We start from the raw sequence: 19069 nt of genomic DNA, 5'->3' as shown, positions 1-19069 counted from the left end.
ATAAATCTCCAAATTTACATCTTGCGAGTGAATCGCGTCGCATTTATCGTTCTTTTATTCGTATTATTATCATAAATAACGCAATTCTACTCTGAATCGTCAGATTTTAAATCCTTTTGACTTTATGACCATACAATGAAAGGGAAATATTTCTAGCATAACATGACTGATGAGATAAAAATATATTTTTATTTACGTATTTTCATTTTTCTTTCTTTTCATTATCATCGACTTGATCATCAAGTTCAATTGATAAAGGTAATTGATTGATGACAATGTAAAGTGACAAAAAAGTTTACTGAAAAAATAGATACAAACATTTAAGTTTCACCATTAAGATTAACTTATGCAGTAATCACTAGGTCATCAAAAAATTAAACTTTTTCTAATGTATTTTAAATCATATGTAATGTTTACGGTATAAGTCTATTTGCATTTAGTAATAAGAAGCGAATTAATTCCAAAGCGAACCATACTAATAATAATCCATCAACTTTTTATCGATCAGTTGCTTCTTAAATTACATTCTGTTGAATTCCCATTTAATTTATGTCACATTGCACTTAAGCATAGGTGTATTTTTTAAAGAGATCGTCGCAAACGTCACTCAAGTACTAGGGAAGCACTCGCATAACTAACTGAGCTGTCACTCATGTTAATGCATTGGCTACTTTGAGCATACTTTAAGAATTTTAAATTCATTCTTTGTCCATTGCAGTTCTCCTTGAAGCTTTGAATCGCCTATAAATGTGACAAGTTAATTAGAATATTTGTTTTCTAAAAATAAAGTTAGATCATATTTTGCAATGTTTATAAATACCTGTAATAATATTCCGATAGGATGTCGTCCACATATTGTGTTACCATATTTTCTAAGATACTCCGTAAATGAAGCTGGATTCAGTGTTTCAATAATATCCATCCCCTAGAGAAATAAATGATACTAATTTCATCTGTGTAACTACAATAAATTATTAGATATCATTAATTAAATTCCACTTAAAAGTTAAATTATAACTTGAAATTGACGTAAATACCTTTGAGTATTCATTGAATGAACGTTAAATATAATATAACTGTAAATATTTTTACTTTGAGATCCAAAAGAAAAAACTTTTAAGTTTCTCAAATTTAATAAAAACTACTAACATCATTAAATATATTTACCATTTTATCAAGGGCTTGAATTGATCGATAAATTGGACCACTTGAACGATCATAATAAGTATATCTAAATCGTTGACCCCAATGGCAAAAATCTGATGAAATGACAAATAAGTTTTGTGGATCAGCTAAATAAGGTGCTAACAACTTTCCATAAATAGCTTCTTTCTCTGGACTCATTGAGCCAACCAAAATAGGTATTATAGTGAATCCATCTTTAAAGCTGAAAATCAATCATTTAGAATTGAAAATCACGTATTATTGATTGGATTATTTTTATGTAAATAAAAATTAATTTCTAGTTGACCTACTCTTCCATAACTTTAGCAATGAATGGTAATTGCATTTCAATACTATGTTCACCTTCATCAGTATTCATATTCATCAGTTCAAACTCATCAGTTTCTTTCAATTCACGGCACACTAATGAATGAAAAATGAATAGTAAATATTTGATCTATTTTAAATATCAGATAAAATGTTAATAAATTTTTACCTTCTTGATCTATAGTCAAATCGTATAGAGGAGTTATGTATGTAGAAGCTGACGATAAAGCACATCCAGGTAATCTTACATGATGAGAAGGACCAAGAATAAAAATCCTACGGCTGGAATTGCATTAAAAGAATCAATTAGCAACGTTGAATAAATTTGGTGGAGCAATATATCAAATTTTTAAACCTGCTGATCTTACACTACAACAGGACTTATTTGTCGATAAGCAAAGCCTGCACATCCTCCACAGTAGCTGTAACCAGCATGACTGTAATGAATAATTGAATTTTGATTATTATTTTCATTAAAATATTTTTATCAATCTATATAATAATTAAATTTACTAACGGAGCAATAATAGCTCTAGCTGGTCCGTGTGATAAATCTGCAGCACTTAGCCAATCTCCAAGTTGCTTATTTAAGTCACATCCTGAAATATTATTGATTAATTTATTATTAAAATGTCAAGTTACTTAGTACACTTGAAAGAGTATTTTTGAATAAATTTAGCAAAGGTTATAGATTTTTTCGGAATGCAATTCTATTATTAGAAGTTAAAAAAAAACATCAGCATTTTTCGGCAATAACAAATTTTTTACCTGAATTTGTGTACCAACTACCGGCGTGGGTTGCTTTTCTGACGAACACCATTTTTTACTATCTATCTCAAGAACAATGGCTCTTTAGGGGTAGCAAGTATATAAATATAGGATTTTTTTAATATCACACTAATTATTTCTTTGTATAAAGAGATCTGAATACGAAACAGCCATTAACTTATATACATACTCTTGTGTTCATTTATTTTTTTGTTTCTTATAAAATGTTATTTTCGCAAACAAAGGAGTTTATCTCTATAAACTCATCACTATTCATAACACTAACGTAAATTACAACAAATCCACAACACGCTCTTTTGATGATGGAGTATGAAGACAAAGACGAGTCTAGATATAAGCTTAAGATTCTACAACTTGGTAAGCAACCATGAGAAATTCTTTTAAGTAATGCTCACTGGAGGCAGCTCTTTCTGGAGAATGTTGTCATTTTCCTCTTAGAACTCATAAGTTGATAAAAACGAAGTTTGTATTTCCTACAAGAAATTTAATTGAGTATTTAAATTTAAACAAATTGCGCAAAATTATCAGATCTCTTTACACTTGAAAATAATGAAACTTCCGAATTATTATTTATCTTAAAATTCCAACATTCTGAGCATATAAGTATTTGTTATAATTACTTATAAAATTGTTTTGATGAAAAATAAATTTTTAAGCTTGGCGCGCCATTTTCAGATTCTTCATTAATTGCCATCTATAATGAATTTTATATCAACTGTTGTTATAAGAGAATATTCTCTTCATCTATCTTTCAGTTTGTAACAAAAAAAATAGGTTGCATTATGAGCTTGTTCTAGGCTCGAAAGTAGGACTATAAATTTTTGGAAAAAATATGTCATTTTTACCGCAGTGTCCAATGTCAATGGGTTCGACCGGTTTTATGTGAATAGGGTCATTGTCTCATGTCATTGTCTTTTTAATTAATATTCAATAATTCCATTTATTAAACAAGTGGTGATATCAACCCGAATTTTAAATGAAATACTTATGATCATATCAGCTAGTTAAAATAAAATTCAGAAATTGTGATAAGTGTTTCTTCTTTATACACAAGGTCAATATTTCATCAACTATTTTTTAAAAGGTATTTGTAAAAGTGATTCCCAATATTAATTAATTTTATCAAAAAGATATTAAATACGTAGAATTATGCAACAAAATTAATGTAATTAAAATTTTTTATTGATGTTTTGTAATATTTATAATTTATCTCTATTGATTTTTTCCTTTTTGATGATATAAATGATAATGCGACCTTTTAGTTATCTTAATTATTGAGTATATGTGCTAAAAATTTATTTCAGTACGTAAAAAGCTTGAAAGTCGATTAGAGTCAAATTAAAAATTAGCAAAATGATGGCAAAAGAAGGAATTAAAGTAACTCCTGCAACAGTAGCACCTGATCAATTTAAATTGGTTCCAAAAATTATCAATGGAGGTATAGCTGGTATTATTGGTGTATCTGTGGTATTTCCATTAGATTTAGTAAAAACAAGATTACAAAATCAAGTGGTTGGACCAAGTGGAGAGAAAATGTATCAATCTATGTAAGCAGTTTTATTCAATTACTATTTCATCAATCAATCAATCAAAACAATTTAAAACAATCAAAAAAATGTCATAGGTTTGACTGCTTTAAGAAAACTTATGCAGCTGAAGGATATTTTGGAATGTACAAAGGTTCTGGAGTTAATATTCTTTTAATTACACCGGAGAAGGCCATTAAGTTGACAGCAAATGATATGTTTCGGCATTACCTATCAACAGGACCTGGGTATGAATAATTAAAATACTGAATGTATAAATTTGATTTTATTATGAATACATAAATTTTTTCAAACATATTAACATCCATAAAATCAAGTAGAATATATTATTCAAAATTAACCAGTAGTACCACCCTTATTATTTTTGTCAATTTTTTATTGAAGAAAATATTATTAATTTGATTTCGAATCATTAGGAATCAACTCTCTCAGTGACTAAATACCCAAAGAAATGGCTTAAACGATTAGAAATTAATTTCCGGTTCAAACGTTTTCATCTTGAGTCTACATTGTTACAAAATAGTAGGTATATTTTATGAATATTCCCAGATTCCTGAGGTCTCCAGTTGATTTTAAAACTAATATTGAATTCACTCCATAGAAATTCTCTTCAATTTAAATTTTCACTTTACGCTAGTAGATTGTCGTAAATATTTCTGCAACGATTAATCGTTCTATGAAAATAAATATTATCGATAGCGTTAATTAGTTTCTATGCATACAGACATAACGATAATTGATTTAATTATTTATCAAAAATTTAAATTTTATTAATTTACCCAGCAAAAAGTCTATTAATGTTAATATTAGATTTATTATTAATTTAATTATCGTTTCAATGAAGTCAGCCATTGCCTCTTGGACGTGAGATGCTTGCTGGAGGATCAGCAGGAGCTTGCCAAATAATCATAACCACTCCTATGGAATTATTAAAAATTCAAATGCAAGATGCTGGTAGAGTAGCTTCTGCAGCGAAAAGTGGTGTGTTATTTAATTTTATCTACTTTACGATTATTACACAAATAGATTTGTCCTTCATTTCTATTTTTACTATACAATAAGTTGACATGTTTGTTTAATTTATTCTTTACATTACTTTGATAGAAGGAAAAACTATACCAAAAGTATCAGCATGGTCGTTGACCACAGATCTCCTGAAAAAAAAAGGAATTTTAGGACTGTATCAAGGAACTGGTGCTACTGCTCTGAGAGATGTAACATTTTCTGTAATTTATTTTCCGCTATTCGCTAGATTGAATAATCTTGGTCCTAAACGTGAAGATGGATCATGTAAGTATTGATAAAAAATAATTGTCTACTGAATAATTCATTCAATGAACAATTATTTTGTTTACAGCTGTATTTTGGTGCTCTTTTTTGGCGGGATGTACTGCTGGTTCAGTTGCAGCTTTGATGGTTAATCCATTTGATGTTGTAAAAACGAGATTACAAGCAATAAATAAAGCTCCTGGTGAGCCCACTTATAATGGAGTATTAGATTGCATAGGGTAAGTTGTTTCTCTAATAGTTTTATTTATTAAAAATCAAGTTATTCTCACGAATTCGTTTAATCATTAAATAATTGCAGCAAGACATTGAAAAATGAAGGTCCAACAGCATTCTTCAAAGGAGGTGCTTGCAGAATGATTGTGATAGCACCTCTATTTGGAATAGCACAAACCGTCTACTACCTCGGTGTTGCTGAAAGATTACTGGGTCTAAAATAAATACTGCCATACTAACGCATTTCTTTGTGATCCTCAACGAATTGACAATAATAGATTTAATCAGAACAATAATTAGTTAAGAAAGTAGATAAATATTCAACAGATTCTATCGAAAGAGTATTCTGTGTATATATACATTTCTTCAAAGCTTATCCAATACTCTTTATGTATATTTTGTATAAGTATTGAATCAAATATTTTTTTGAGATTTTTTTTAACTAGTCATCATTATTTGATATTTATCTATCTGTCAGCCATCATCTGGATTTTATATTTCAGAGCACTTCCGTTTAATTATAATCAATTGCAAATTGTAACAATCTATGAAATTGTGAATTGTATTTTTTAAAAACAAAATCAATTATAATTAAATTATAGAAATAATTTACAACAGTATATATCAAGTATTTCATGTATTTTTCTTCCATATTTTATCTAAACAGTATTGTATAATTGCTACTGTTAAAAAATACATCAATTGTATTATGATATCTGATGACTATTGCCAAATAAATGAGAATATTTTATTGATGTTATAATGGATTTAAAGTTTTGAGTATACAGAGCACATTATATTATCTCATTATGAATGGAACGTTTTTTTTTTATTACATTAGTAAATAAGCTATTCATGAACATATTCTCTTATTTTACAGTGATTTATCTGAAATTAAATAATTGAACATCAGTCTGTGTTTATGTATTTATCAATCAAACACAACGGAATTTAATAACTAATCTTTACGTCACAAAATTATTTAGTACTACATCGCACCAAATGGATAAAATTCATAATGTCACTTTACTTGAAGATGAAGTAAAACGGGTATTACAAATTGATAGAGAAAATAGGGAATTGTTGCAAAGACTTAATCAAATTTATCGATCAAAGGTTTATGTTGCTTGTTTTAAAAAAAAGTTCAATTAATTTTGTTTCGATTTGTATAAAAAATTTTTGATTTGCATTTAGGCTAAAACTGATTGTTGGAATACCCAAATATATGAAGTGTCTGATAGAGATAAAGATGGAAAAAAACGAAATGAAGAAAGAATCATAAGAGAAAATAAAGAATTATATCAGCACCTTCAACAAATTCGCTATGGTAAACCAGAAATGGATTCGAAAAATAAAATAAATAAAAAATTGAATAAAAAAAATCTGATAAAAAATATATTGACAACTAATCGACCAAAATGTTACTTTGATTTAAAAGTAGTGGAAACGCAACAATCTTTAGGAAAAATAGTTATGGAACTTTATGCTGATATTCTCCCGAAAACATGTAAAAATTTTTTATCATTTTGCGAAGGATATCATGGGAAATCTTACAAGAATACTCCTTTTCATCGTATTATCAGAGGCTACTTGTGCCAAGGTGGAGATGTAACGAATTTCAATGGAAGTGGAGGTACATCTATTTATGGGGATTCTTTTGAGGATGAAAACTTTCATTTTAAACATACAACATGCGGAATTCTATCAATGAGTAATTCTGGAAAAAATACTAATGATTCAAAATTCAATTTGACTTTTAAAAAACTTGAAATTCTCGATAGGAAAAATGTTGTTTTTGGAGCAGTTATTTATGGGCTCAACAATTTAATGAAAGTAAATAAATAATTTATTTAAATAACCATATATATTTTTTCTAATATATATATTTCAATTTTTAGATTGAATATTTCGGAACGACAACTGGTAAACCAAAGAATCAAGTAATAATTTCTAAATGTGGACTGTATTGAATAAAAAGTAACTGGGTATGCTACATTACTTATTCACATTTAAGTCTCTATATAATTTTACATTAATAATAATTATTTTTTAGTCAAATGATAATAAATAAATAATTATTAGTGAAAGATGAATATTACCATTTCTAAAATATTTAATGACTAGATTTCTTTTTATTGGAAGGAGCTGGAAGTCGATATTTCTGGAGTTCTACCATTGCCTCAGCAAAACTATCAACATGATAACAAAAATATTCCGGATTTTTATACTCTTTGTCCTTAGCTGCACCAGGTCCAACAGCTACAATTAATGGATTTAACAGAATAATCATGAATTTGTTAGAAAAAACCTTATATTATAATTTGAAATGATTAAATAGAGCTTACGTTGTGCTGGAACATCGACACATTTTCCACTTAGTCCTCCAACATCAACATTAATTGCAGGTGGATTGTTTATTGTTGTTGTAGTTCTTTGATCACTTTGTTTACCATAAAACCTAAGAAACCGATGTTTCAAAGACTGTAATAAAATTATAATGATAAATCAGTAGAGTATTTGCATCTATTTGTTCTGCAAACTACAATAAACAAAATATTTTTTTTTGAGAATTAACATACCGTAGAACGAGAAAATTTACTAATTGATGAAAACATTATTAAACTAGTAGATTCTCTAATAAAAAATGATAACACTGATAATTGACTAAAATTTTTTAGTCAAAAAAAAAATACAATCAAACATAAAGGCACAAAGATCGAGATTATCTTATAAATGGAGCATACTGTAGCGCAGCACATTGGTTGATTCACATACTATGCACATGGTGGTCTGTAAAATCGTGAAATTCGAACTTCTATGTTAGTCGTATTCTTTGACACATGTAATTATCAAATTACATAACCCCTCTGTGGCGCTGTCAGTCCCTTATTTACTCTTTAAAGAATACTGAACAACTGCATAAAAATGTTTGGACTCTGTATGTATTTTTCATAAATTTTGGTATTTTATTTTTTCTTTAAAATGAACATACTATAAAAAATGGTTTTTTATATTAATATCTACTGTTACTTATAGTAAAAATATTTTTTTTCCTCTTGTTACTTAACCTTTATGTTTTCCCATTGCAGATAGTACTTTACCGTCGAGATACGACGATGGTGATCTTCAGCTTCAGAAACCTACTTTATTAAAAGGTCCAAATTATTATGATAGTCCTGAAGGAACCGACCCCATTGGCAAACTTTGGGGAGTTAATAAATATGCAGTAGTAACAGGAATTGCTACTACCAGCTACGATTGCTTGGCTATTTCTCATGCTCAGAACATTCGTGAAGTTGCTAATGTTGCTGGATTTTGGTTTGCTCCACTAATAGGATGTGCAACAGCATTTGCTTCTGTTACGTACATGGCAACTGATATTCGGAAAAAAGATGATAAAATTAATTACGTCCTTGGAGGTTTGTCTTATTTTCAAAAATACTATTGTGAAAGAACACACTTTATTTGATAACTTTTAATTGCGACCTTAATTTATTGTTTTGAATAACACATCAATATATATCTTTTTTGTACTAGCATTGGCATGTGGACCTATTTTACATGCGTGGAGGAAAAATTTCGAATTTACGTGCTGGGCCACAGCAATTCTTATGATTAGTGCATGGTTAAAGAAAGATAGTATTCAAAATGATTGGCAGTTCGTCGGAAAACTGGACAAAAAGTATGGAAATTATTTTGATACATATGATACAACAATTATCACTGAAGAATGGCCAAAACGACCATATTAAGTTGAAAGAATAAATTTAAATACAATATTCGGAGTTGAACTCGGTAATGTAAAGGTATACAATAGTAGTTTACCTAAACTGATAATTTCTTCTTGACATTATATTTCCTTTATTGAATTACTAAAACAATGACTGGAAATACTAGGGTCGAAATACATATATATATAAACTTTTTAAATGTCAAAATGAGTCATTGAAAATTTGCATTAAATATTAAAAAGTTTATTAGTATAATTTGTGTAAGTTAAAATAAAACGTTATAAACTTCTAAAAATCTGGTGACAAGTTTATTTCATTTACTATGTTTAAAGTATGTAAATATATACAAATATGATTATGGATCATGTAAATAAAATTTCATAGATAATTAGAGATCCTTCATGTCAAGGTTTCGCCTTTAGTCACCTGAAATAAAAAATAATTTTTTTAAATAAATTCAACAGTTTGGTCATTAATATACAAACTCTAAACACTTACACATGCTTCAAGATATTCAATTCTGCGCTCCAATGTTGTTAATTTTTCATTTAGAACTGCTAATCGTGATCTACAAGACATATCTAAAAAAATGGTATAATAAAATTATTATAACTATTATTTATTAATTTTTAAACATATTACTATAATACATTTGCAAGTAATTACCAAATGAATTAAGAAAATCAGTTATTTTTTTAATGCTTCCCGTGATTACTTCAATATATTCTCTGTTTGCCCAATCTTGTTGAATTTGTTTTTGGAAAGCTTCACGATGTACATTTGACATTTTATATATATTAAATTTTTACTAACTAAGAATTTGTCACTGAATTATTAAAAAAATTATAAATAAATGATAACAAACAATATTTGTGTGCACTTTAGAAAAGTTTTATAATCCAAAATAAATTGACTATTGACAGGAGCATGTGATTAACTAGATTGATAACTTGAAAGCAAAATAAATATTCTAGGTGGCGTTAAGATCTAAATTCCATTGGTAAACAAAACTTGGAAATATTTTTCAAGTTCTTTTATGATATTTTATGTAGTTTATGATGAAACTGATATAATTGTGGTAACACTTTTTTGGTTTATAATAACAACAATTGAGAATTAAAACGTCAAAACTACATAAAAATCGACTGATATCGAATAATCTGGGAATTCACAGTTGTGATAACTGTCAACATTCTATTCTTTCATCAAGTAAAATTTATATTATGTTTTTGCATATTAGTGAAATTTTACCAATAATAATAAATAATTTCTTGTGTCATTTGAATTATTATTAATATTGAATCCAAACTTTCATGAGCATCAATTAACTACGTCTGTAACCTCAAAACGATTTGTTATTCTCCGGTAACGGCATGCTCAAAATTATTTTATAAAAATAATAACTATTAAATTGATCATTTACCCCAAAGTAAGGTAAATAAATCCTCATTATGCCATATAAATTTTGGTCAAAATTATAAAGCATATGGAGAAAGTTGATTGAAAGAATATAAATTCTCGATTGCTCCAAACAATTTGTCTTTTACATGATAGATGTTATGATTTTGGGAAGATGTTCATTCTTTTCTGCTATTCGATGTTTATCAGAGACTTCGAAATTTTGTAATACTAGTTATAAAGGATTTATCTTACCAGAAACACTTTCACAAGTAAATAAATTACCATCTGGAAGGTAAATAAATAACATAATACATTCCTTTTTATTACTTTAAATATAAATATTAAATATTTTAAAATGTAACTGAATGTTTATTTTAATAAAAATCTCTCTTCTGCAGATTTGGACATACTATACTGAAAATAAACATTAAAATGGCATCAACGTCGCAAGGGGGTACTGATAAACCTTTCAAATCCAATAAATTAGCTTTAGAAAAATCTCCTTATTTATTACAACATGCTCATAACCCCGTTGATTGGTATCCCTGGGGTGAAGAAGCTTTAGAAAAAGCAAAGAGAGAAGACAAATTGATTTTTTTATCGGTTGGATATTCAACATGTCATTGGTGTCATGTTATGGAGAAAGAATCATTTGAAAATCCGGAAATTGCAAAGATTATGAATAGATACTTTGTTAACATAAAAGTAGATCGAGAAGAGAGGCCAGACATTGATAAAATATACATGACATTCATTCAAGTGATTATTATAGTTTATTTTTTAATAAAATTGTCATAATATTTGTAGAAATAAGAAATAAAATTTTATTTCAGTCCATATCTGGGCATGGTGGATGGCCAATGAGTGTATTTTTAACTCCAAATTTAACTCCAATTATGGGAGGGACATATTTTCCACCAATTGATAGATATGGCCAGCCAGGATTTGAAAAAATTCTTCTTAGTATTGCTCATAAGGTGATTTAGAATTTTTTAAAATTATTCTTTCAAAATAATAATTATTGTAATTATTATTATTTTTATGGCAATAATAGTGGCTGGAAAATAAACAAGATCTAATCAAATCTGGATCAAAAATATTGGAAGTTCTGAAAATGGCCACTGAAAACAATAATCAATTAGTGAGTTATCATTCTCTGTTAACTAATTATATAATAGAAATTGTACTGTCAATTTTTTTATTACTTGCCTTTTAGGAAAAAATACCACCATCAGAGGATTGCGGAAAAAAATGTGTCCAACAATTGATCAGATCATATGATCGTGAATTCGGTGGATTTTCTGATGCTCCTAAATTTCCTCAGCCTGTTAATTTGAATATTCTTTTCCACATGTACGCTAGAGATCCAAAAAGCGAATTAAGTCAAGAATGTTTATCAATGTGTCTTCATACATTAAAAAAGATGGCTGATGGAGGAATTCATGATCATATTGGACAGGTATCAAATGTATTGGTTTTATTTTTTTTTTCTGAATACATTTGTAGAATTATATATTGAGTACCTTGTATGATAATATTTTTAGGGATTCTCAAGATATTCAGTAGATGGTAAATGGCATGTCCCACATTTTGAAAAGATGCTGTACGATCAAGGACAATTATTACGGTCATATTCCAGTGCCTTTGTAGTAACTAAGGATCCATTTTTTGCTAATATTGTCGATGATATTGTTTCTTACGTAACTAGAGATTTACGTCATAAAGAAGGCGGCTATTATAGTGCTGAAGATGCTGATTCTTTTCCAACTACAGATGCTGCTGCAAAGAAAGAAGGAGCTTTTTATGTATGGACAGCTCAAGAAATTGATGAGTTATTGGGAAAATCAGTTCCAGGACGCGATGATTTGACTCTGAGTGATATTTTTTCTTATCACTTTAACGTGAAAACTGATGGCAATATTGCTAAACGACAAGTAAGTTTATGAATTTCCGTAATATAGTGTAATAAGCTAATATTCGATATTATCGGATGTAGGACCCTCATGGAGAACTAACAGGTCAAAATGTGCTGATAATCTATGGCAGCTTGAGAGACACAGCTGATAAATTCAACTGTACTATTGAAGAGACAGAAAAGTATCTTGCTGAGGCAAAAAAAGTGTTGTTTGAAGCTCGTTCCAGAAGACCTAGACCTCATTTAGATGATAAAATAGTTGCAGCATGGAATGGTAAAATTTTTTTTTATTATAAATTTGAAAATTATTATGTAATAATGTTTAAATGTTTTTAGGACTTATGATAAGTGGTTTATCGCATGCTGGCATTGCGACAAAAAATAAACAATATATCCAATATGCAAAAGACGCTGCTAATTTTATAAAAAAATATTTATTCGATAAGGAGAATCAAATTTTATTGAGGAGTTGTTATCGCGGCGAAGGAGATCAAATAACGCAACCGTAAGTTGTTGAGTATATTTTATTTTTTATTTTTGTATTCTAACATCATTTTGAAATTAATTTAATTTTTAGATCGGTTCCTATTCCTGGATTTCATTCAGATTACGCATTCGTAATACAAGGTATTCTCGATTTATATGAAGCAAGCTTAGATTCTCATTGGTTAGAATTCGCAGAACAATTACAAGATATTCAAAATAAATTATTCTGGGATGATAAAGACGGCGCATACTTTGTTACAACTAATAATGATAAGAACATTATTTTAAGATTAAAAGATGGTAATTTTTTTTATTAGTTGATCATTTATCGCACAACCATAATCATTCATTAATTGGTTTATTTCAGAACATGATGGAGCTGAACCATCCGGAAATTCTGTAGCTTGCAGTAATCTACTCCGTTTAGCTGCATGTATGGATCGAATAGATTATAATGAAAAAGTTGTTGAATTACTTTCCTTCTTCAATGAGACTCTAACTCGGATTCCTATCGCTGTTCCCGAATTAGTATGTGCATTACTTCATTATTGGGATGCTACTACTCAAGTATGTTTTCTTGTACGAATTTTTTTGATTGCATTAATTAAATATATCAATACTTATTTCGATTCGATTCGGTTTTCCAGATATTTATTGCAGGAAAAAAAGATGCAAAAGATACCGAAGAGTTATTGGATATTATTCGAGATCGATTAATTCCAGCAAAGCTAGTACTTTTAACTGATCCTGAAGATAGAGATTCTCTACTTTTTCAGAGAAATGAGGTCATAAGTAAAATGAAAACACAAAATGGTAGAGCAACAGCTTATGTTTGTCGGCATCGTACTTGTTCTTTACCAGTTGTGGAACCTAGACAGCTTGCAGAACTTATTGATGAACAAACTTAATGCAATTGAAGAAAAATCAAATAGTCTTGAGTGGAACGAGAGATTTATTTAATACTAATTATAATGACAATAGTTTGATTTAAGAAAAAATTAATTTAATTAGGGAAATAGTCTTTTAGACTAATCGTGATGGATACTGGTGATATTCTTTTTAAATTATAAAAATTTTAAATGTATAAATTGTCATAAATGTCAGTGAATTTATTATTAAAAAAATACACGTACTAAATATACATGAATACTTGTTAAATATTTTTCTGTGCGAAATTGGTATTTCATGGTTTGAAAAACTGTTTATTTTTTTTAATTAATTACAGTTCGTCTCTTTTATCGCTAAGTAATAGACGATTTACATCAATATCTTGTACTCTTCCAATAAATAATGGAATGTTACTGTCTTTATGACGAATAGCAACTAAAAAAGGATGATCAACTAGAAATACTTCTGGATCTTCAATCATTCTTCTTAATCGAATTTTCATTACTAAAAAAAAATAATTTACTTATTCAAATAAATCATCATTTTAAAAATATTCAATAAAAGAATTACCTGTTGCTGCTGCAGCTTCACAGCCTTCTTCATTAATTTCCAAAAAGGCTTTTTGAATGACTTTACTGACCTTTACTGGAGTTTCTGTCATTCCAGAAAAATTTGCTGTATTTTCAAACATAGTTTTAATTCCAATCTAATCCATAAATAAATAAATAAAATAATTATCGAATAGATAATTGTAAGTCCACAAAAGGTAAGATTAATTTACTTTTATCATTTTAATGAAATAATTTATAAATTGATTAACTGCCTAAGGAGAATTAAATGGTATAAATATACCTTATTAAGAATTGATTTAAGATTCAACGTTGATTCAATTGTAAATCTCGGTAAATGAATGATTATCTCTTGATGACTTGGTTCGGCATTAACGATAGAATTCCAATCAAAATTTTGCTCCAATGAATTTAATCCTTCAATTTCATTAGGTAATATAATGACCATACTCAAATTCTCATTCTATTAGAATAAATAAAAATAGTTTACATTTGTTTTTTAATAATAAGATTTCATATTGAGGCACTAACAGTCATTAAATTATTGAACTATACAATAATTGTTAATTAACCTTCTCTGTTAATTGTTAATCATGGATTTATTTATTTAAAAATCTTACGGTATATGGAATTTCAATGAACCTCGAATTCATTTGAGGTAATTCACCATGAGCATAACGAATTTTTTTCTTCATTATCGGTACTAGTTTATAATTTTCTTTTGTTAAGTAAAAAGGTTCATTAGTTGTATCTTTACGACTGAAAGGAAATTTCCACAATCCTTTAAAATAAATGGCATTAACTAGAATCATTCTCGTATCTGCTGTGATATCGTCTTTAACAGAATAAAAAAAATTATTTTAACGTTTAATATTTTTTTGTCTTTCTACTGTTCATTATTAATATCGTTCGCTACCTGAATTGATGATATCATTTATTTTGTTTTTTGTTTTTTCCATTATCCATTTATTTATCTGATCAGCAACTTTTACATTATCTTGAAGGTTTATTTTTGATACAGCAAAATTGTAGAAATCTATTCCTAATGCTGAAATTTTTGGTAATAATTGAACATTATCATGTAAATATGCTGAATTTGCGATATGGAGTTCTACTTTTTCTATGTTCTAAAACAAAATAAAATAATATTATGAGACAAATACGTGAGAAATAAAATACCTAAATATTATGCCAATAAATTTACATTTAACGTGGAAATAAAATTTTTGTACTCAGTAGACAGTTGATCGAAATCTTCGATATAAAGATTGTCTATCAATTCGTCGGCTGTTTTTCCTTTGGCGCCATGAGAAAGGAATGATAGTAAAAGATGAATACTGATAGGTGAAGAAATAATATTTCCATTAACTTCTTCTATAATTGTCTAAAAATTAATCATACTTAAAATCTACATTTAAATAGAAAATAAATAAACATAATTGATATGAAGCATGTCAATAATAATAAATAATATAATACATAAAAATAATCTACACAAAACAATTGTACTCCAAAATGGGATCATCTTACTTTATAAACTTTTGAAGTAAATATTGAACAAGAATCAGATTTAAAAAATGAATTATTCTCTTCAGCTGATGCCATTTGAATTGAAATGATAAATAAAAATATAAGAGTGAATAATCTCCTTCTTAAATAATCAAGTTCGTTGTATTTACTATTTTTATTATCATTAAATACATAAATTTTCTTTAAATTATCATGGAATAAAAGCAACATTTAATTAAAAATAGAATAAGATATCTTAAAATGTGAATTAATCTGATAATGACAATGAACTGATAAACTGACGTTTCATCATCTCAGCTGATGACTGTACGATACTACTGCCTCCCATGAATATAGTCAAGTTTTTTAGAACTAAACATGATGTGTTGAGTTGTTTTCTTAAATTTCTTTAGTCCACCATCAGCATTCGTAGGCAATGGCACGTACACCCAAGTAGAAAAAGAAATTACAACTTTCATTTTTTATCTTTGACTGTTAGTCAATTACTTGCACTGTAAATAATACATTAAAATTACTGTAGAATATTAATAAATAATAAATTGATACTTCTTCTAAATATAAATAATTTTCAAACAATTATCAGGATATCATAAACAAATTGATTTAAAAGGAAAACATTGTGTAAGTATTTTCCATTTATTTGTTTATTTATTTTGGAGTAAATGATTTAGGAGTGACATTTTTCATGAATTTTTTTTCCAAAATATCTTTAATTTTTCAGAATTAGCCACAATGTCTGTCGTCAATAGATCAATTTTAAAACTATTTCCAAAAAGAGCCTATCAAAATTTTATACATTCCCATAAAATAAAATCAAAATCATTTGGCAAATTGGCGAGTTATGATGTTTCAATCCAAAATTCCAGGTAATCATTTTTGCAAATATAATTTTATTGTTGTTATCAAGTAGTAAGTATGATAAAACAACAATAAAGAAATAATTTTATTAAATCTTACATTTGATCTAAACACCTCTATCAAGGTCAACGCATCAAATGATCTCTGTCAAGGTTTTTATTTATAATTGGATATATTTATCTTTATGAATAGTCAACTTAAACGTGAATAATAATTAATAATAATGTTAACGGGTTCCACATTAGTGCCAACATTCAATGATAGCAGCTTACTATCTTAATAATACTTTTATACATATTTTTTTGTTCTATTTTTTTGTAAATAGTTCAGTTATCAAGACATTTATATTTATAATATTTAAATGCTACAACTATGATGATGAAGGCTAGATTTTTATCATTATAATTTTCAAAGCTATTGTTAAATGCAAAGTCGTCTTATCAATGAAAAAGTTTGGATAGCGTTGACATAAGTAAAATTAATTTTTTTTCTTAAAGAAAAACAGTATAATTATTGTTATTCTTGGTAACAGAGTATAAAAGAACAATAAACTTCCGTAGTTCAATCAATGTTTGCCTTAGAGAAAACAAAATATCAAAAAACAGTTTCATTATTTTTTCACATTTATTTTAAACGCAGTTCTTTGTTGGAATCAATAAATATTTATTCTACATTTTATGTAAATTTGTTACTTTTCTTAAGATTGGATTTTTTTTAAAAAGAATGAATAATTTATTTAATTGCACAACAGGTTTGTCATACGTCGAATGGCTCATAGTATGGCTCAAATAAATTGGATATCTAGTAAAGATGAAAGTAGGGAAATGATGGCCCTGTGGCCTGATATTGTTCGTGATCTCACTGAAGCTGGTCGTCATTTAGATATTCCAGAGGCAACTAAATGGATGGCAAAGGTAGACATCACCTTATTATAAATAATAATAAATAAAATAGAAAGTATGTAAACGATTTAATTTTTAATTTTTACAGGTGCTACAATATAATGTTCCTAACGGAAAAAAAAATAGGGCTTTAGCTTTAGTATATGCCTATCGAAAATTAGTACCCCAAGACCAACTAACAGAAGATAATATCCGTCTAGCTCGAATTCTAGGCTGGTGTGCTGAATTGGTGCGTGGATAAAAATTGCAAGTTAATTTTCATTCAATTGATTGATTATACTATTCTTATTGTAGCATCAAGCATTTTTATTGGTAGAAGATGATGTGATGGATCATTCAGTGACTCGTAGGGGCCAACCATGCTGGTATTTACACAATAATATTGGACTCTCAGCAATAAATGATGGGCTTTTATTGGAGCAAACATTGTATCAATTACTCCGAATGTACTTTAAGAAAAAGCCATGTTATGTGAATCTTTTGGAGTGTTTCCATGATGTAAAATGAAAACTTGTTTACATATCAACTAAAATCTTATAAATTTTATGATATGTATGATTAAATTTTTTTTATGAATAATTTAGACGACGTTGAAAACCATTATGGGTCAAACGTTAGATACACTTTCAACACAATTCGGTGAGCGACCAAATTTTAATTTATTCACAATGGATCGCTATAATGCAATTGTAAAGTATAAGACTGCATATTACTCATTCGTTATGCCAGTAACTTTAGCAATGGATTTTGTAAGTATCAAGTTATTCATATTATTTAAATTGCAGTTGAATTAAACATTACTAATTAAAGAATATTCTTATTTTATAGGCGGGAATTACAGATCCAGAAATGCATAGGCAAGCAAAAACAATTCTATTAGAAATAGGTCATTTCTTCCAAGTTCAAGATGATTATCTCGATTGTTATGGAGATTCAAAACGAACCGGAAAAATTACTGGAACAGATATTAAAGAAGGGAAATGCACTTGGTTAGCCGTCGTTGCTCTTCAACGCGTAACACCGTCTCAGAGAAAGATTTTTGAGGTAAAATAATTTCTAGTTGAAGAAATCTTATTAGGTATTCTACTTTAAATAAAATTATGACATTTCCTTTCATAGGAATGCTATGGGTATAATGATGATGAAAAAGTAGCACGAATCAAACAGTTGTATGATGACTTAGGACTTTCCACAACTTACGCGATTTATGAAGAAGAAAGTTATAATCTCATGAATACTCATATTCAACAGATATCACGTGGACTACCACACGACCTATTTTTCAAAATTTTATCGAAAATTTACCGCCGAAATGCATAAAATTAAAAAATCATTGAATCAAGTCATTAACTTCTGTATATATAAAATATATTGAATATTTTTTTCTTTAATTAATTAATGTTTATCTTTAGGGAATAAATGTGAAAAAATTATTTTCTATTATAATGAAATACTAAGG

The 19069-nt window shown here is 27.9% G+C and overlaps 9 protein-coding genes across 12 annotated transcripts; 5 read left to right on the top strand and 4 right to left on the bottom strand.

Annotated features, from left to right (window-relative positions):
* Nucleotides 1–170: 170 nt before the first annotated feature.
* Nucleotides 171–2311, bottom strand: LOC118067469 (protein MEMO1). Its single transcript, XM_035084205.1, has 8 exons — nt 2260–2311; nt 2009–2090; nt 1860–1928; nt 1661–1773; nt 1476–1587; nt 1168–1387; nt 821–925; nt 171–741 (listed from the first exon to the last, which is right to left on the bottom strand). The coding sequence occupies exons 1-8, from the start codon at nt 2309–2311 to the stop codon at nt 604–606; spliced, it is 891 nt and encodes a 296-aa protein (XP_034940096.1). The 3' UTR covers nt 171–603.
* A 791-nt stretch (nt 2312–3102) lies between these two features.
* On the top strand, nt 3103–5962 carry LOC118067521 (mitochondrial glutamate carrier 1-like). Its single transcript, XM_035084295.1, has 7 exons — nt 3103–3364; nt 3585–3827; nt 3905–4054; nt 4672–4808; nt 4932–5117; nt 5185–5335; nt 5416–5962. The coding sequence occupies exons 2-7, from the start codon at nt 3634–3636 to the stop codon at nt 5552–5554; spliced, it is 957 nt and encodes a 318-aa protein (XP_034940186.1). The 5' UTR covers nt 3103–3364; nt 3585–3633; the 3' UTR covers nt 5555–5962.
* Nucleotides 5963–6272: 310 nt separating this feature from the next.
* On the top strand, nt 6273–7316 carry LOC118067522 (peptidyl-prolyl cis-trans isomerase-like). Its single transcript, XM_035084296.1, has 3 exons — nt 6273–6446; nt 6525–7163; nt 7229–7316. The coding sequence occupies exons 1-3, from the start codon at nt 6333–6335 to the stop codon at nt 7298–7300; spliced, it is 825 nt and encodes a 274-aa protein (XP_034940187.1). The 5' UTR covers nt 6273–6332; the 3' UTR covers nt 7301–7316.
* Nucleotides 7198–8115, bottom strand: LOC118067524 (NADH:ubiquinone oxidoreductase subunit V3). Its single transcript, XM_035084298.1, has 3 exons — nt 7910–8115; nt 7676–7811; nt 7198–7589 (listed from the first exon to the last, which is right to left on the bottom strand). Exons 1-3 carry the CDS (start codon nt 7943–7945, stop codon nt 7444–7446), a joined length of 318 nt encoding a protein of 105 aa, XP_034940189.1. The 5' UTR covers nt 7946–8115; the 3' UTR covers nt 7198–7443.
* Nucleotides 8116–8134: 19 nt separating this feature from the next.
* Nucleotides 8135–9239, top strand: ND-B14.7 (NADH dehydrogenase (ubiquinone) B14.7 subunit). Its single transcript, XM_035084297.1, has 3 exons — nt 8135–8268; nt 8420–8749; nt 8868–9239. Exons 1-3 carry the CDS (start codon nt 8256–8258, stop codon nt 9080–9082), a joined length of 558 nt encoding a protein of 185 aa, XP_034940188.1. The 5' UTR covers nt 8135–8255; the 3' UTR covers nt 9083–9239.
* A 108-nt stretch (nt 9240–9347) lies between these two features.
* HSPC300 (haematopoietic stem/progenitor cell protein 300) lies at nt 9348–10010 on the bottom strand. The gene is made up of 3 exons (XM_035084299.1): nt 9728–10010; nt 9560–9642; nt 9348–9487 (listed from the first exon to the last, which is right to left on the bottom strand). Exons 1-3 carry the CDS (start codon nt 9846–9848, stop codon nt 9461–9463), a joined length of 231 nt encoding a protein of 76 aa, XP_034940190.1. The 5' UTR covers nt 9849–10010; the 3' UTR covers nt 9348–9460.
* Nucleotides 10011–10113: 103 nt separating this feature from the next.
* On the top strand, nt 10114–14004 carry LOC118067518 (spermatogenesis-associated protein 20). 4 transcript variants are annotated; one of them, XM_035084290.1, is made up of 12 exons: nt 10114–10495; nt 10616–10754; nt 10861–11221; nt 11296–11439; nt 11517–11603; nt 11679–11930; nt 12007–12396; nt 12459–12651; nt 12714–12882; nt 12955–13163; nt 13231–13430; nt 13511–14004. In XM_035084290.1, exons 2-12 carry the CDS (start codon nt 10621–10623, stop codon nt 13769–13771), a joined length of 2400 nt encoding a protein of 799 aa, XP_034940181.1. In that variant the 5' UTR covers nt 10114–10495; nt 10616–10620; the 3' UTR covers nt 13772–14004. The 4 variants fall into 4 exon arrangements, with proteins under 4 accessions (XP_034940181.1, XP_034940179.1, XP_034940180.1 ...); XM_035084288.1 differs by having other exon boundaries at nt 10114–10754; XM_035084289.1 differs by having other exon boundaries at nt 10116–10754; nt 11679–11921.
* A 40-nt stretch (nt 14005–14044) lies between these two features.
* On the bottom strand, nt 14045–16253 carry LOC118067519 (ovalbumin-related protein X-like). The gene is made up of 7 exons (XM_035084293.1): nt 15851–16253; nt 15525–15704; nt 15237–15447; nt 14941–15155; nt 14604–14783; nt 14322–14457; nt 14045–14255 (listed from the first exon to the last, which is right to left on the bottom strand). The coding sequence occupies exons 1-7, from the start codon at nt 16058–16060 to the stop codon at nt 14083–14085; spliced, it is 1305 nt and encodes a 434-aa protein (XP_034940184.1). The 5' UTR covers nt 16061–16253; the 3' UTR covers nt 14045–14082.
* Nucleotides 16212–19013, top strand: Fpps (Farnesyl pyrophosphate synthase). The gene is made up of 8 exons (XM_035084294.1): nt 16212–16471; nt 16572–16716; nt 17460–17622; nt 17699–17839; nt 17905–18108; nt 18195–18359; nt 18439–18654; nt 18730–19013. The coding sequence occupies exons 2-8, from the start codon at nt 16583–16585 to the stop codon at nt 18928–18930; spliced, it is 1224 nt and encodes a 407-aa protein (XP_034940185.1). The 5' UTR covers nt 16212–16471; nt 16572–16582; the 3' UTR covers nt 18931–19013.
* The last annotated feature ends 56 nt before the right edge of the window (nt 19014–19069 follow it).

Source organism: Chelonus insularis, unplaced genomic scaffold (assembly GCF_013357705.1).
Source record: "Chelonus insularis isolate UGA/USDA-ARS -01 unplaced genomic scaffold, ASM1335770v1 contig_384_pilon, whole genome shotgun sequence".
Taxonomy (NCBI): domain Eukaryota; kingdom Metazoa; phylum Arthropoda; class Insecta; order Hymenoptera; family Braconidae; genus Chelonus; species Chelonus insularis.
This window is presented reverse-complemented; position numbering and strand designations above follow the sequence as displayed.

Coding starts and splice junctions, on each gene's coding strand:
- LOC118067519 (XM_035084293.1), bottom strand. CDS start 16,060: ATGTTGCTTTTATTCCATGATAATTTAAAGAAAATTTATGTATTTAAT. Junction 14,458..14,603: donor TTAAATCAATTCTTAATAAG/GTATATTTATAC, acceptor TTTATGGATTAG/ATTGGAATTAAAACTATGTT. Junction 14,256..14,321: donor TGAAGCTGCAGCAGCAACAG/GTAATTCTTTTA, acceptor ATTTTTTTTTAG/TAATGAAAATTCGATTAAGA.
- Fpps (XM_035084294.1), top strand. CDS start 16,583: ATGTCTGTCGTCAATAGATCAATTTTAAAACTATTTCCAAAAAGAGCC. Junction 17,840..17,904: donor TAGGCTGGTGTGCTGAATTG/GTGCGTGGATAA, acceptor TTCTTATTGTAG/CATCAAGCATTTTTATTGGT. Junction 18,109..18,194: donor TTTTGGAGTGTTTCCATGAT/GTAAAATGAAAA, acceptor TGAATAATTTAG/ACGACGTTGAAAACCATTAT.
- ND-B14.7 (XM_035084297.1), top strand. Junction 8,750..8,867: donor AATTAATTACGTCCTTGGAG/GTTTGTCTTATT, acceptor TTTTTGTACTAG/CATTGGCATGTGGACCTATT.
- LOC118067521 (XM_035084295.1), top strand. CDS start 3,634: ATGATGGCAAAAGAAGGAATTAAAGTAACTCCTGCAACAGTAGCACCT. Junction 5,118..5,184: donor TAAACGTGAAGATGGATCAT/GTAAGTATTGAT, acceptor TTTTGTTTACAG/CTGTATTTTGGTGCTCTTTT. Junction 5,336..5,415: donor GGAGTATTAGATTGCATAGG/GTAAGTTGTTTC, acceptor AAATAATTGCAG/CAAGACATTGAAAAATGAAG.
- LOC118067524 (XM_035084298.1), bottom strand. CDS start 7,945: ATGTTTTCATCAATTAGTAAATTTTCTCGTTCTACG. Junction 7,812..7,909: donor GTAAATTTTCTCGTTCTACG/GTATGTTAATTC, acceptor ATTTTATTACAG/TCTTTGAAACATCGGTTTCT. Junction 7,590..7,675: donor TGTCGATGTTCCAGCACAAC/GTAAGCTCTATT, acceptor CATTAATTGTAG/CTGTTGGACCTGGTGCAGCT.
- LOC118067522 (XM_035084296.1), top strand. CDS start 6,333: ATGGATAAAATTCATAATGTCACTTTACTTGAAGATGAAGTAAAACGG. Junction 6,447..6,524: donor ATCAAATTTATCGATCAAAG/GTTTATGTTGCT, acceptor ATTTGCATTTAG/GCTAAAACTGATTGTTGGAA. Junction 7,164..7,228: donor GGCTCAACAATTTAATGAAA/GTAAATAAATAA, acceptor TTCAATTTTTAG/ATTGAATATTTCGGAACGAC.
- LOC118067469 (XM_035084205.1), bottom strand. CDS start 2,311: ATGGTGTTCGTCAGAAAAGCAACCCACGCCGGTAGTTGGTACACAAAT. Junction 1,774..1,859: donor CAAATAAGTCCTGTTGTAGT/GTAAGATCAGCA, acceptor ATGCAATTCCAG/CCGTAGGATTTTTATTCTTG. Junction 742..820: donor CTATCGGAATATTATTACAG/GTATTTATAAAC, acceptor TCACATTTATAG/GCGATTCAAAGCTTCAAGGA.
- HSPC300 (XM_035084299.1), bottom strand. CDS start 9,848: ATGTCAAATGTACATCGTGAAGCTTTCCAAAAACAAATTCAACAAGAT. Junction 9,643..9,727: donor TGATTTTCTTAATTCATTTG/GTAATTACTTGC, acceptor CCATTTTTTTAG/ATATGTCTTGTAGATCACGA. Junction 9,488..9,559: donor TTGAATATCTTGAAGCATGT/GTAAGTGTTTAG, acceptor TTTTTATTTCAG/GTGACTAAAGGCGAAACCTT.
- LOC118067518 (XM_035084288.1), top strand. CDS start 10,609: ATGATAGATGTTATGATTTTGGGAAGATGTTCATTCTTTTCTGCTATT. Junction 11,222..11,295: donor TATACATGACATTCATTCAA/GTGATTATTATA, acceptor ATTTTATTTCAG/TCCATATCTGGGCATGGTGG. Junction 11,440..11,516: donor TTCTTAGTATTGCTCATAAG/GTGATTTAGAAT, acceptor TGGCAATAATAG/TGGCTGGAAAATAAACAAGA.